Source organism: Erythranthe guttata, chromosome 3, assembly GCF_056151865.1.
Source record: "Erythranthe guttata isolate IM_541 chromosome 3, IM_541, whole genome shotgun sequence".
Classification (NCBI taxonomy): domain Eukaryota; kingdom Viridiplantae; phylum Streptophyta; class Magnoliopsida; order Lamiales; family Phrymaceae; genus Erythranthe; species Erythranthe guttata.
In genome coordinates, this window is record NC_142535.1 from 794,463 (window position 1) to 810,818 (window position 16,356).

The 16,356-nt window shown below is 30.7% G+C and overlaps 2 protein-coding genes across 3 annotated transcripts; one reads left to right on the forward strand and one right to left on the reverse strand.

Annotated features, from left to right (window-relative positions):
- The first annotated feature begins 9,348 nt into the window (after positions 1-9,348).
- LOC105953656 (TLR4 regulator/MIR-interacting MSAP protein) lies at positions 9,349-11,872 on the forward strand. Its single transcript, XM_012977332.2, has 8 exons — positions 9,349-9,560; positions 9,672-9,698; positions 10,197-10,276; positions 10,362-10,434; positions 10,603-10,660; positions 11,188-11,264; positions 11,361-11,452; positions 11,562-11,872. Exons 1-8 carry the CDS (start codon positions 9,456-9,458, stop codon positions 11,617-11,619), a joined length of 570 nt encoding a protein of 189 aa, XP_012832786.1. The 5' UTR covers positions 9,349-9,455; the 3' UTR covers positions 11,620-11,872.
- On the reverse strand, positions 11,834-14,177 carry LOC105953655 (putative protein phosphatase 2C 27). 2 transcript variants are annotated; one of them, XM_012977331.2, is made up of 4 exons: positions 13,426-14,177; positions 13,147-13,341; positions 12,851-13,056; positions 11,834-12,749 (listed from the first exon to the last, which is right to left on the reverse strand). In XM_012977331.2, the coding sequence occupies exons 1-4, from the start codon at positions 13,624-13,626 to the stop codon at positions 12,191-12,193; spliced, it is 1,161 nt and encodes a 386-aa protein (XP_012832785.2). In that variant the 5' UTR covers positions 13,627-14,177; the 3' UTR covers positions 11,834-12,190. The 2 variants fall into 2 exon arrangements, with proteins under 2 accessions (XP_012832785.2, XP_012832784.2); XM_012977330.2 differs by having other exon boundaries at positions 13,147-13,344; positions 13,426-13,755.
- Between the last annotated feature and the right edge of the window lie 2,179 nt (positions 14,178-16,356).

Consider the following 16,356-nt stretch of genomic DNA (forward strand, 5'->3'; position numbering starts at 1 on the left):
ATTTCTTAATTCAGAGTTGTAACATATGAAATTCAATTAAATATTACAAAGAATAATACGCGAATGACGCAAAGCACGATATGAAGATTAAGTGAAATAATTTAAAACATATGGTATAATTCTATTTTATGGAATGCAATCTACTACACCATGTGAATCATCTGCGAAATAACTAACTTAACAACAAACACAGTAGCATAGAGGTAACACAATAAATATTCAAATAACTTGCAAGTTTATCACTAACAACATTCAATTACTGATGCACATTATAAATATTGCAAGATAGATAAGATGTATACGCCAATACCAATAATAATACCAATATTCATATCAATATTGATACTAATACTTTTCTTATACTAATACTAATACTAATACTAATACTAATACTAATACTAATACTAATAATAATACTAATATTAATACTAATACTAATATTAATACTAATACTAATACTAATATTAATATTAATACTACTAATATTAATGCTTACTTATATTGATTCAAATATTGATACTGATATTGATAGTGATACTGATACTGATGTTGACATTGATACTGATGTTAATACTGATACTGATGTTGATAATCATATTGATACTCATAGTAATATCAATATTGATACTAATACTATTACTAATACTCATACTCATATTAATACTGATACTGATATTGTTACTCATACTGATACTGATGCTGATAAAAATACTAATACTAATATTATACTAATAATACCGATACTAATATTAATATTGATACTGATACTGATACTGATACTGATACTGATACTGATACTAAAATTGATACTAATATTGATACTCATACTGATTTTGATACTGAAACTGATATCGATACTTATAACATATAATGATACTGATATTGATACCAATACTGATACTTATACTGATACTGGTACTGATATCGATACTAATACTGATACGGATACTTATACTAATATTAATACTAATATTAATACTAATATTAGTACTAATACTAATACTATTACTAATACTAATGTTAATAGTAATATTGATACTAATACTATTACTAATACTAATGTTAATAGTAATATTGATACTAATACTATTACTAATACTAATATAAATGCTAAAACTAATTTTAATGCTAATGATCTAATGCTAATATTGATACTGATATTGATACTGATACTGATACTGATACCGATATTGATACTGATACTAATAATGTACTGATACTGGTACTGATATTGGTATTGATACATATTGTGGTACTGATACTGATACTTATACTGATACCGATAATAATATTGATACGGATACTTATACTTATGTTAATACTAATATTTGTACTAATACTAATACTAATACTAATACTAACACTAATACTAATACTAATACTAATATTAATACTAATACTAATACTAATATTAATACTAATACTAATACTAATACTAATACTAATTCTAATGCTAATACCAATACTAATACTAATATTAATACTAATACTATTATTAATACTATTACTAATACTAATATGTTAATATTATTAATGTTAATGCTAATACTAATTTTGATGCTAATGCTAATCTAGATATGCTAGTTAATTATTATGCTAATGCTAATTATGATGTAATTCTAATATTATCCAAATCATGATTGTATTCCTAATTCTATTCATAACACTAATAATAGTTCTAATCGTAATCCTAACCATACTCCTATTCCTAACACTAATCATAAGAATAATAATTTTAATACTAATAATGCTAATACTAATGCTAATGTTAATTCTAATTCTAATCTTAATTATAATTATAATCCCAATCCTAATGCTAATCATAATCCTAATACCAATGTTGTAAAAAGCGGTAATCGCGTCGGAGGCGGTCAGGGACCGGATCACAATTAATCGGTGCGGCGGTGATTAATCTGTAAAATCAGAAATAAATTGGTTTTTCAAATTTAATGTAATATATTTCTAGATATTATTTATAAATACTAAAAACATATATAAAAAGATATTTAAACATAGTTATATCTCCATCATGTATATATCCTAATAACATAAAAAAAGTTTAATAATAATAAGATCATAATACATAAATATCCTTATAAAATATAAATACAACGGCATTTTTTTTTAATTTACATTTATTCTTGATCATTCGTGGCATACATTATTAGTTTTTTAACAATAAGAGTTAACATAAACAAAATAAGCATAAACTCATTTTTTTTTATTAAAATACCAACTTTTTATTTTGAAAAAAAAAAAAACCCCCGATTTTTGCCACTGAAGTTTTACCCGCCTTAAAGGTTTGACCACCTCGGACCGCCTCGAACCGCCTCAAACTGCCTAAAACTGCCTCACAGGCAAAACACCGATTTTTCAAACATTTACACTAAAATCGTAAAGGTTTTGGACCCCCTCCGCCTCCGAGACCGATTAATCGGCCGCCTCAGTCGATTATTAGTACACTGCCTAATACTAATGCATGTCACTAATTATCGTACTAAGCATAATTATAATCTTAATTATAATTATAATGCTAATATTAATCATAATCCTAAATTCCTAATATTATATTAATCCTAATTACTATCTGAATCCTATTTCTAGTATTAATACTAATACTAATTCAAAGAATCTTAATTAAAATTATAATTCTAATACTAATATTAATCACAAATTCTGATTTTGCAACAATTTTCTTTGCAATGATCTATTATTTAATATAAAAAAACAATTATATTCAATCTCGAACCTTTATATCAAATTTCTTATGTGTGGTAGCTGAACCATAAAAAAGACACATATTAAATATATTAGAAATTAATATTTAATTATATTATCAAACTGACATTAAAATTATTTAAAATATTATAAGGGTATAAGCAAACGTTGAGACGTAAAAGAACAATAATCATTGTTAATAAGATAAATTATGAAAATCCTCCTGAACTTACTCCAAATTATAGAAAATACCCCCACTTATCGGTGATTATATCAAAACCCCCTGATGTTTGTTTTTGTCTGACACGACCCCCTTATGGTGTGATTTTTTTACGGAATCTTTTTTATTCCATGTAATGTCCCAAAAAATATGGAGTCTACCATTGCAGACGTGACATTTCTTTTATCGTACTTTTTAAACTAAAAAATTACCCTCAGGGTTGTCATGGTAATAATAAAAATTTGTGAAAGTGTTATTTAAGAAGAATAAATATTTCGTGTAAAGTTCACATGAGGGTAATTTTTGTCTTTAAAAAGTACCATAAAGAAATGTCGTGTGTGCATGGTAGAATAAACATTATTGGAATATTCCACGTAATAAAAAAATTCCTTGAAAAATCATCCCATAAGGGGGTCGATGTAAGACGGAAACAAACATTAGGGGAATTATTAATATAAACTATTTACGGCAAGAGCACTTCGAGCGGGATTATTAAATGAGCTATCAAAACAATTAACCACCATTTTTATACTCCAAAATAGTAATTTTTAATTCTAATAGAGTTATGAAATGAGGTATTTTGACATTTCATATTTCAGAATGTAAAAATACATTATACAATCATGCTGAATAAAATATCAAACATGAGTTGTGAATTTAACCACCTCAGTGTCCATTTAGAAAATAACACGTGGCAATTAGATATATTTAATTAACAACTATTTAATACCTATGGTTGAAGAAAATACATTTAGATAAATATCAAAATAAAATATTAAATAGCACGTAAATATTTGCAAACTCATTTGATACTTTTGGGTTGGAGTTGCTGTTGACATATGTCACATTTGTCAATTTCATTATGTGACATGTCCCCAATTTCATCCTATGTGTCAATTTGATTGGTGGAAATAAATATCAAAAAACATGTCATCAATTTCTATTATTTACATTCCACGTCATTTACATAATTAGGTAGTATTACCATTAATCCATCTCTCATTAATTATAAAAATGATCATCAAATCTTACCAATAAGGAAGTCATATGTCCATTTCTCATAATAGACTTTATTGACTTTTATTTACCATATTATTTTCCGGATTTTTTGTTCCATTTTATTCCTCTCTTTTTTTTTCACCGGATTTTTAATTATTTTCCAATAATTTCAAATTAAAAAATGTGTCCATATATATTTCTTTTAATGTTATTGATAGCATTACCATATTCAATTTGTAGTTTCTTTTTTCATCGTGCAAACAGGACTATATAAATAAACTGTACAATACCATCAATCATCACATTATTCTATTTTATTCAAAATAAATGTATGAGTGAGTGCTTCTTTTCTTTTTCTTACCTATATCGTTTCATTGTTCTATTGCTTGAATTTTTTTTTTAATGATTATCGTAATTTGTTTTACTTATTTTTTTCCAATTTCAGTTTTTACATTCATTCACATTTGATTCATAACATGTTTTTAATTTTTGTGTATCCTTTTGTATTTATAAATAGTAACATTCTGTGTTAATTTTGAATTATTTTATTTCACTTTATTTTAGTGAACGATGTTTTAATATGTCATTTTCGTCATTTGAATATATAAGTGTAATCCTTAAATTTATGTTTACTTGCATATATATATATATATATATATATATATATATATATATATATATATATATATATATATATATATATATATATATATATATATATATATATATATATATATATATATATATATATATATATATAACACTTATTTAATTATCTACAATTAATATAAACAATGTTATGTGAATTGCATGACATGATTTGTGTCCATTATTACTGTTGTGATTCGTGAAATTTAAATTCACATTTCTTATATGGTCGTTGTCTATTTATTTTAAAATTTTAAATGGCAGTCATTATAATTGCATGACTGTGTTGTAACAGAAATTTTGTATGTTAATTCATAAAGTTGGATATGGATTTTAAAAAATATTGTAGGTTAAATAATTTTGTTTTATATATTTTATATATATGACCATGATGAAAGAATATGTCTTTTCTTTTTTCCTAATTTATTATATATTAGTATTATATGTATATAAAAAAAATACATGTTTGAATTTACTATATTGCGGTAATCCACACTGTCTTTTTCTCCCGCGGTGTGTACAATAAACTACCAATTTTTTTACCATATTGAAAATGAATTTCATGTTAATGTTTTAATTTTTCTATTCTATTCATTGATGCACTGACAAAAACTTTTATAACTGATTTGACACTTCTAATTATATACTAATTAAAAAAAAACTTCTCACAATACTAATAAATTGAATAATAAAAGTAATAATTTATAACTGTTTTGACACTTCTAATTATATACTAATTAAAAAAAAACTTCTCATAATACTAATAAATTGAATAATAAAAGTTAAGTTTAATCAACTGATAACAAATAAACAAACCTATTTTATATATTTCAAAACATAACAATGTTATTCTAAATTTTTGGTATTAAATTAGTTTATTCGCTTTATTTAATACCAAAGATTAAAAATATCAATTGGTATGTTTAAGATATATAATGATCGTATGTACTATATACTATATTCCACTATAACACCGATATATATTATTAGGTACATATTTAGAGCAATTTCATCCCCAAAAGTATCAAAATGAGTTTGCAAATATTTATTTGATATTTAATATTTAATTTTGATATTTATCTTTTCGGGGACTTTACACGAAATATTTATTCTTCTTAAATAACACATTCACAATTTTTTAGTATTACCATTACCTCCCATGTGGGTAGGGGTGTGCGCGGGACATAAACCCGCGGGTTCTATCAAAACCCGCCCTCGTCCCGTCAAACAACGGTTCTTAATTTTGAAGAACCAAACTTGTGGGTTTTTAACGGGTTTACGATAGACGGGTCCATGGTGGGTTTGTAGTAGGACCCAACCTTCAGGGGTCGAAACCCGTTATCGTCTAAACTATTTTTTTTTATATATATAATTTATAAGTTTTTTGAGAGAATAATTAGAAACTAAAATGAATAACCTAAAATCTTAAATTCAAACCAAACATAAATAATGTAAATGTCAAGAGAAAATAAAAAAATACTATAAAACTAAAAGTAACTAATTCATAACTTAAAAGATAAAATTTAATAAAATAAATACAGCCTTTTCAAGCATAACCAACGCTATTCAGCTCCATTCAACACCATTTTCTTCCCTTTTTTTTTCTGCCGTGTGTTGACCGTTGTATATATCGTTTTTCCAACATTTTCTTAGGGATTTTCATAATTTTTAGGTTTTATCTATCCTACACCCGGTGAAGGTTACACCAGGTGATTTTTTACCGTTGATCTACACATACCAATGTGGGTGTGTGTGTGTGTGTTTGTGTGTATATGAATGGTAGAGATCTACCCGGTGTATTTCACCCGGTGTAGGATCTCAAAAGCCTAATCTTTAAAGCTATTACTTCCACAATTATAGTTTAGTTGATTTATGTATTTGATACACTAGAGATACTTTATTTATTCATTAATACTATTAATTTATTATACTATAAAATGTAAGCAAAACGACGTCGTTTTGTATGGCGGGGCGGGACGGGTTTCACGGGTATTAAAAAAAATTGAACCCATCTAAGACCAAAACCCACGGTTCTTCACCATTTTAGGACCCAATCCTTTGGATGAATCTATCCGTCCGGTCCCAATGGGGCGGTTTTTCACGGGTTTGACGGGTGTAGCGGGTTGATGGGTTCGACTTGCTCACCCCTACATGTGGGTAATTTTTTTATTTAAACAATAGGATAAAAGAAATGTCACGTTGCAGGGGTAGAATCCACATTTTCTAGGATATTACATGGAATAAAAAAGATTCCATAAAAATCACACCATAAGGAGATCATGTAAGACATAAACAAACATTAGGGTGATCTCTGTAATTACCGACATGTGGGGGCTTTTCGTAATTTATCCTAAGTTTAGGGTGATTTTTGCAATTTATCCAAGATTATTGTTCTTTCTATGTGTTAATATTTGCTTATACACTGATAATATTGAAAAAAAAATATTAATGTCAATTTGATAACATAATTAAATATTAATTTCTAATATATTGAATATATGTTTTTGTATTAGTATTAATATTAGGACTCCGATTCAAATTATAATTATGATTAATATAAAATTAGAATTAGTATTAGTATTAGGATTAGGATTATGATTATGATTAATATTAGTATAGGATTGTATTAATATTATGATTAGTACTACTATTAGTATTAGTATTAGGATTATGATTAGTATTAGGATTAAGATTATGATTATAATTAAGATTAGGATAAGGATATAATTATGATTAGTGTTAGGAATAAGATTATGAATAAGATAAAAATTTGGATAATATTAGGATTACAATAATGATTAACATCAGCATTAGGATTATCATATTCATATTAGCATTAGCATTAGTATACATCAGAATATTAGGATTAGCATATTAACATAGTATTGGTAATAGCATTAATATTAATACGAGTATCAGTATTAGTATGCGTATTAGTATTAGTATTAGTATTAGTATTAGTATTAGTATTAGTATTAATATCAATATCAGTATCAGTATAAGTATAAGTATCAGTATCAGTATCAGTATCAGTATCAGTATCAGTATCAATATTATTATTAGTATTATTATTAGTAGTATTATTGGTATTGGTATTAGTATTATTATTGGTATTGGTATTGGTATTAGTATTGGTATTAGTATTAATATTAGTATTAGTATTAGTATTAGTATTAGTATTAGTATTAGTATTAGTATTAGTATTAGTATTAGTATTAGTATTAGTATTGGTATTACTATTAGTATTAGTAATAGTATTAGTATTAGTATTAGTATTAGTATTAGTATTAGTATTAGTATTAGTATTAGTATTAGTATTAGTATTAGTATTAGTATTAGTATATTAGTATTAATATTAGTATTAGTATTAGTATTAGTATTAGTATTAGTATGGGTATAAGTATTACTATTAGTATTAGTATAATATCACAGTATGAGTATGAGTATTAGTACGAGTATCAGTACGAATATCGGTATCAATATCAATATTAATATTAGTATTAGCATTAGCATTGATATTAGTATGTATCATTATTAACATTAGTATTGATATTAGTATTAGTATTTGTATTAGTATTAGTATTAGAAATATTATTAGTATTAATATTAATATTAGTCTTATTGTTAGTATTAGCAGTAGTATCAGTATGGGTATGAGTATTGGTATTATATTAGTCTTAGTGTCAGTATTAGTATTAGTATTACTATTAATATTAATATCAGTATCAATATAAGTATGAGTATTAGTACGAGTATCAGTACGAATATCAGTATCAATATCAGTATTAATATTAATATTAATATTAGTATTAGTATTAGTATTAGTATTAGTATTAGTATTAGTATTAGTATTAGCATTAGTATTAGTATTAACATTAATATTAATATTGGTATCATTAGTATTGGTATTCGTATTAGTATTTGTAGGATTACGATTAGTAATAGTATTGGTATCAGTATATTAGTATTAGTATTAGTATTACTATTTGTATTAGTATTAGTATTAGTATCGATATTAATTAGTATCAGTATTAGTATCGATATTAGTATCAATATTGGTATCAGTATTGGTATCCGTATTGGTATCAGCATTGGTATCAATAATGACGTATACATCGTATCTCTTTTGTAATATTTATAAGTTGTATTGTTGTTTGAGTAATGTGCATCACTAATTTAACGTCATTTGTAATAAACTTGCAGGTTATTTAATTTGAATATCTATTGTGTTACTTCTCTGCTACCGTGTTTGTTGTTAAGTTAGTTATTTTGTAGAAGATTGACATGGTGTAGTAGATTGCATTCCACGAAATAGATTTATACCATCTGTTTAAAATAATTTCACTTAATCTTCATATCGTGTTTTGCGCGCTCCGCGTTTTCTTCTTTGTAATATTTAATTAAATTTCACATGTTACAACTCAAAATTAAGGGATAAAGTTTATGTTTTTTTTATTTCCTTCCATTTTGTTTTACTTGCATTCGTGTTTTATAAAGAGATAGTTGTTTTCGTATTATTATTATTGTCTCAATTCAAAACTGACATCCGTGCAACGCACGGGTGAAATACTAGTAAAATAAAAAATATTATTTTATGAACAAGGCCAAGCCCACCACAGTGGTCCAATTTGAGCCCAAATCTGTAAACTTCAGCTGACACGACAAGCTACCAAATGGCAGCCTATGATTGGCTAAAAACAACACAGATCTCTGCTGACATGTCTTACTATTACTTTTTTTTTTAATTCTTTTTTTTTCAATTTATGTATTAAAAAAAAAAAAAAAAAAAGTGAGGGTAAGTAAGTAAATAAACCCCAGACCAGCAGCAGAAGAAACATAGATCAAAGAGAAGAGAAAATCGAGCTTAAAAATGGCGAATTCCATCTTAAATTTGATACTGATTGTCTCTATTGCTATTTTCTCAAATTCGACCTACGCCATTGACGATAAATGCTCGGCCTGCAATGCGATTGCCGTAAGTTTTTTTTATTTTTTTTAAATCAGTTATGCAATTTTTCATATTGCAGTTATTTAATTCGTATATTATTTTCATTATTTTTATTTATTTTTTATGAGTTTTTTTCAGGAGGAGCTGGAGCGCGGATTATTGCGTGTAAGATTTTACCTTTTTTTTTTTTTTTTCTAAATTATGTGCAAAATTTTTGTAGATGAGAGCTGGTAATGTAGTATGGAACATAATTTTGTTGGATTTTGTAAGGATATAAACAATTGTTGGAAGAAATGAAGCTTTAAATGGATGAATCATAAATAAATGGATCCCTTTTAGTTGCAGTTAGGTTTGTTTGTTTAGATTCGGAGGTTGTTCGATCGATGTATTCGGATTTAGGGATTTACATTCAAGGATTGCAAATGGGTAGAATGCTTTGGTTTTGTTGAGGTTGATCTATAACGATTGAAAAAAAACTAGCTCGTAATACTTTGTAATCGGATTAAGGAACAAAATTTATTAGCAACAAAGAAATACTTGCATTAGTGTGTAAATACAGCATGATTGCTAATCGAGACAGTCAAATTTGATATACTTTTGCTATCACAATATTATTTCGACACGTCACTAAACAATGGTCATAAAATCGATTTCAATCCACAGGAAAAGCCTAGAAACCATTTGGACATGAGACATCGTTTGGATTCTAAAGGTCAGCGTCAAGGAAAGCTAATAGATTACAGGTATTGGCTAAACGATTTTATTTATTTATTTTAAATATTATTTATAAAAAAAAAACTCAAATGTTTCCCGTTTTTTCGCTTGCAGAGTCAGTGACTTAAGGGTTGTTGAACTCCTTGATGGTCTCTGCGAAAAGATGCAAGATTATACTCTCGATAAGGTAATCTGGCTATTCATATTTCCCTTTGAAGATGCCACTATATTATATTCTTGTGCAATGTATGTATTCGAAAAAATGTTTGTGGATGAACTTTGTCGTGATTTTCTTGAAATATTTTATGACTTTCCCTTCGATTTGATTTAAGTCTTTTTTTTTATATATTGGCAGGTTGATTCGAGTAGACAAACATGGATCAAAGTGACTAACTGGGACAATCTTGAAATTAGTACGTATCGAAACTTAGTTTAATATTCTTACTGTACTTGGTTCCCTGAGTTTTTATTTACTTTTTTCTTTAAACTCTTTTGCCTTTTGTTCAAAATTCAAATGCATGCTGTTGAATAGTCGTGTTCCAAAAATACTTGATATAATGTTTTACGTTAAAGTAATTTCTCGTTGTAGCAGTTTATGAACTTGGGCTGTCCTGTCAATTATTATCAAGATTAATAAGATAGGGAAAAATACGTAGCTCCGTGGTGATTTTTTTGTATTAATATCTTGCTTCTAATGATCTGATGGTAAAAGGGTTAATGGGCGTTAACTTCAAATTATGCTCGATTTAACGAACAAAACACAAATATAGGAGCAGATGGATTTATCGATTATTTATGCCTGCCAAATAAGCCGTTTTTCCTGTGAGATTTGTGTTAACTTTTGCCTTCTTTTCTTACTTATACAGACCAGACTATTAAGGTACCGTCCTTTTTTTTTTTTTTGACGAATATAACGTCCCGTTTTAAATTATTATATTAGATAAACAAGAAGCTCGAGCATATTCGAAAGACATCTCAAGTTTCTGTGGAAGGTTGCTCGAGGAAACTGAAGATGAGGTATAAATATTCTATTCCCAATATTTATGGTAACCTTTTCTCTTATTAAGTTAAATTTCCGACATAAACAAGTATTTGTTTTTAAAACAAAAACAGCTGTCGGAACTGATAAAGGAAGGTTCCGTTAAAGTCGGGGAAGTAAATAAGGTCCTATGCCAAGACCTCGGCAGATACTGTAGCCAAACGAGGTAATTTTTTTTTTGATAACGAAGATCATGATTTTTTATAAGTATTCGTCGTTACTATAAGATTAGTAAAAAGCCACACGATTTTTAACGAACTTCTCTAATTATACAGTGGTAAGCAAAAAGTAGTTGACGATGAAGATACAAGCGATGGGGAAGGAGAGCTCTAAGAGCCACAGACGATTGTCGTTGGAGTCGATTGAGCATAGAGGATACTTCATTGTTTGTTAGGCATGGTCGAATACGAGCTACAGCTGACAGCTGGCACCGGGTAAAATATCTATATTCATTCATGTACGTACGTACACATGGATGTGTGTGTTTGTGTAACAGAAATGTTAGTTGCTAATTCAAGCATCAGAAATATTCATGGAAAACTCGATATTTAATCAAGTCAATTGACTATAAACAATCAATTCTAAACCTCATCCAATTAAAAGCAACAAAATTTCACCAGAAAAAAAATTTACATTTCTTCCTCATTTATCGACATATTTAGCCCCGAACATCGTTTTCCTCATGCGTTTATTGCATTCAACCCCCCCTATATTTTCTCTAATTGTCAAAAAAACTCATCATGTTATTTTATTAGCGAAAAACCCCAACTATTCAACTTTTTTAGCAAACGGCCACCTAATAACTCACTTTTTAGAGGGTCGTGCGCTAAAAAAATACACTATAAGGGGATTTTTGCTAATAATCGGAACACAGGGGTACTAAATGCAATAACATATTTTTCCCTCACAAATGACCTTCCAAGACACCTTTAAGAAGATTAAGCCCCTCCGCGGAAATACTCCTCCTCACTCTTCCCGGAGCAATCTCAACCCTCGTTGGAGGATCCACCGAGAAACAAACCACAACCACCGTCAAATTATCGCACGTATTTCTCTTCAACGCCTCGCGCACCAATTCCTCCGAGCATTTCTCCGGGTCGTTATGTCTCATCAATTCTTTCCTAGCAATCGAGACCGCACATTGGCTACTCATAACCTCCCACAAACCGTCACATGCTATAATCAAGAACTCGTCGTCTTCCGTTAGTATGGTTTCTTGCAATTCGGGCTCCGAGGTTAGTGGAGAAGCGGACCCCTTGGCCCCCTTCATGTGCCAGTCGCCTATGGCCCGCGATACGGATAGTTGACCGTTTAGGTACCCGTCGAAAATGGATCCTCCGAGTTTTTCGATTCGGAGTTTTTCCGATGTGTAGTTTGGTTTGTGGTCTCGTGACATTTCGACTGCTTTGCCTCGTTTTCCTAGCACGGCTCGACAGTCTCCCGCATTGGCAACTATCATTTTTCTGCGGGGGAGTGTTGAAAAATTATGTCACGTATGTAAAACCCGAAATAAATTTCCTTTCAGAAATAAAGAAAAAAAAATACAATAATATAGCAATTGTACCTTCCGGAAATGAATACGGTCAATGCAGTCGTGCCAGATGATATATCGAGAGAACTATCATCCGCAAACGCGTAATCGGCTTTAAGAAACGCACTCTTTATCGCCTTCTCCAAACAAACCGGAAAAAACGAATCTTCAACTATAAATTTAAGAATATTATTCCTCACAAACAATGCTGCATCTATACCTCCATGGCCGTCAAAAACCTGCTTAAATAAAGCGAAAAATACTCGATGAAATAAAGCGAACACTCAATTATTAAACGATATATGATAATAATATATAATTGAACTTACGCCGTAAAAAGCTCCCGGTAAAGTAAAACCCGTAAATTCACCTAAATGTCGAGGCAAATTATCAATGCACATGTGCACGTCTTCCATATACTGCTTCGGTCCTTTCTCAGCACAACTTCCCGATCGGAAAATTGGTTGGAAGTTCGATTTTATATCCGACGGCGACTTTATTCCCGTAGCTCCAATCTCGGAATCCTTTTAAAATTACGAAAACTTGCATATTATATACTTCAAAAAAACAAAAATTAAATGAAATCGAATATTTAGAAAAGTATTTACCAACAACTCCGTGGGCGAAAGTAATGTAGCGGTGCTGATTGAATGGCGCACGATAGATAGATGCCGAGGCGGTCGACCGTTTGATTGCTTAAAGTCGTTAACATTATCCGAAATTTCATTTTTCGCCACCGGAATTTCTTTGCTATTATAACAAGCTTCGATATCAGTTAACATAGGCGAAAAATCGGCACCAGCTGCCATATTTCTTCCTAAACACCAACCTCAATATCTTTATACACAGAATTCTATATTCCAGATAAATTTAAAAAACTAAAAAAATAAATTTAAAAAAAAAAAAACTATTGATTCGACTAATAAATTCAATTAATCAAACCCTAAACACCGTAAAATTCAAATAAACTCAAAAGATTTAGACTTTGATAATTTTGCCCTAATCACAAATCAAAATCGGAAGTGTTTCACAGAGATCGAACAAAAAAAAATCCCTAAATAGTAAGGAATTTAATTAAGCTAATATTCACTCGATTAAATCAAAATTTCCTTTTCTAGTAAATGAAAATCAAAATTCAAAATTTAGGTCGAAGATGAAGATAGATCAAACGTAAAGAAAGAGCATTTGTCTCTGATTCAATTAATAATATGCAAATGCTCTTCCTTTTCTTTTTTTATTCAATTAATAACAAAATTCAGAACAGAGAAATTTAAAAAAAAAAAAAAAAAAAACACAGGAAAATTTGTGTGGAGAAATTGAAAGAAATAAATGAGAAAAGGGATCGGAGTTTTCCGTTGGTGACCGGCGATTACAGGGAAAGCTAGATTTAAAAGTTACTGACACGTGGAGGTTTCTGGTTGGTTGGTTGGTGAAATTGAATCCCGACCGTCAGATTAGTGAGTCTATTTTGCCTCTTGCAGTTTTGGGAGGGTAGTTAGTTGGCGGTCGTTAAAAAGACGATCTGATTACTTGGACACGTGTCGACTTGCTAGTGGATGTGCTTGGGTGAGGCGAAAAACAAAATCCATAATTTAAATGGATATTGCATTGATCGTATTAATTTCTTTTAATTTTTTGAGTTAAATTGTAGATATATGAAAAAATAAAACCTATAATTTAAATGATGGATGCATTTTATTATTTGGCATGTAAGAGAATATACAAATTATTTTGCCAATATCAATAAAAATGTGAGCATCAAGTATTGATGAGGCCCATTACCCCCCCGCCCCCTTCTCTCTGTATTGGCCTCCTTCTCTTATAGCCACTTCATTTCTCTTATCCTCATTTTGCTGCCTTGAAGTACGTGCTATGGAGATAAGGAGAGAGATGGGCCAGGAAGTTAACGGGCCGGTGGATTGACGGGCTTGAGAGAGAGAATAGGAGCTGATTGATGGGCTTTTATATATGGGCTTCGGGTTCCTATATAATTTGGGCCCAGTGCAAATTAGTCCAGATCATCTACTCCCCCCAGTTCGTCATGAGGAGTGCGGAGTAACTAGTCGTGGCGAACTACTCTCTCGAGATGCTTTGACGAGGTGAAGAAATCGAACCAATCTACTCCCCCCCAATTCGTCGGAAGAGACGCGAAATAACTAGTCACCTCGAGTTTGGTTTTTCTCTTTTTTTCTTTTCACTATGTATTTTACAACGTACCCTTCTTTTTCGGATGCAAGATACCTCGTCTTACTCCTCTTTTAGATGCGAGATACCTCGTCTCTACTTCGGATGCGAGATACCTCGTCTTACTTTGGATGCGAGATACCTCGTCACACTCAGGATGCGAGATACCTCGTCTTACTTCGGATGCGAGATACCTCGTCTTGCTTTGGATGCGAGATACCTCGTCTTACTTCGGATGCGAGATACCTCGTCTCTACTTCGGATGCGAGATACCTCGTCTTACTTTGGATACGAGATACCTCGTCTTACTTCGGATGCGAGATACTTCGCCTTACTTCGGATGCGAGATACCTCGTCTTACTCAGGATGCGAGATACCTCGTCTTACTTCGGATGCGAGATACCTCGTCACACTCAGGATGCGAGATACCTCGTCTTACTTCGGATGCGAGATACCTCGTCTTAGTCAGGATGCGAGATTCCTCGTCTTACTCATCTTTCGGATGCGAGATACCTCGTCTTACTTCAAATACCTCGTCTTACTCAGGATGCGAGATACCTCGTCACACTCAGGATGCGAGATACCTCGTCTTACATCGGATGCGAGATACCTCGTCTTACTCAGGATGCGAGATACCTCGTCTTACTCAGGATGCGAGATACCTCGTCTTACTTTGGATGCGAGATACCTCGTCACACTCAGGATGCGAGGTACCTCGTCTTACTTCGGATGCGAGATACCTCGTCTTACTTTAGATGCGAGATACCTCGTCTTACTCATCTTTCGTGCGAGGTCGATTCCGGCCCCGTCTTTTCGGTAGCCTATGGAATTACGTCATTTCCTAAAAAAGGTCAACAACCATTAATAAACAAATAACTATACATATATTTACGTATACGGAAAAGCTGTTGATCTGTACGTTACCCACACACTAGAACACACACACATAATCATCAATAGAGAAAGAAAGAGAGTTAGAGATATGATATATACGATTTTCATCTGCACAACTCGCGTTGGTGGGGCTGCTGAGCTGCCTAACGCCGATGCCCGAGAAGGAGTACCGTGCTTCTCGCTCTTCTACTTATTGGAGGAAACCCCAAAATCAAACCAACGCACGTCTATAACTCAAACGTTCCCACAGACGACGCCATTTGACGAGGCCCATTTGGACCCCTCAAGTATTTTTGTATATTTGTGTTTACTTGTATGTATATCTATGCTTGTGTGTGTAGGATGTGTGGGTGCCCCCCCCCCCCCTCTCTGTCTTGGCCTCCTTCTCTTATAGCCACTTCCTTCCTTTTATCCTCATTTTTCTACCTTGAAGTGCGTGCCATGGAGATAAGGAGAGAGAT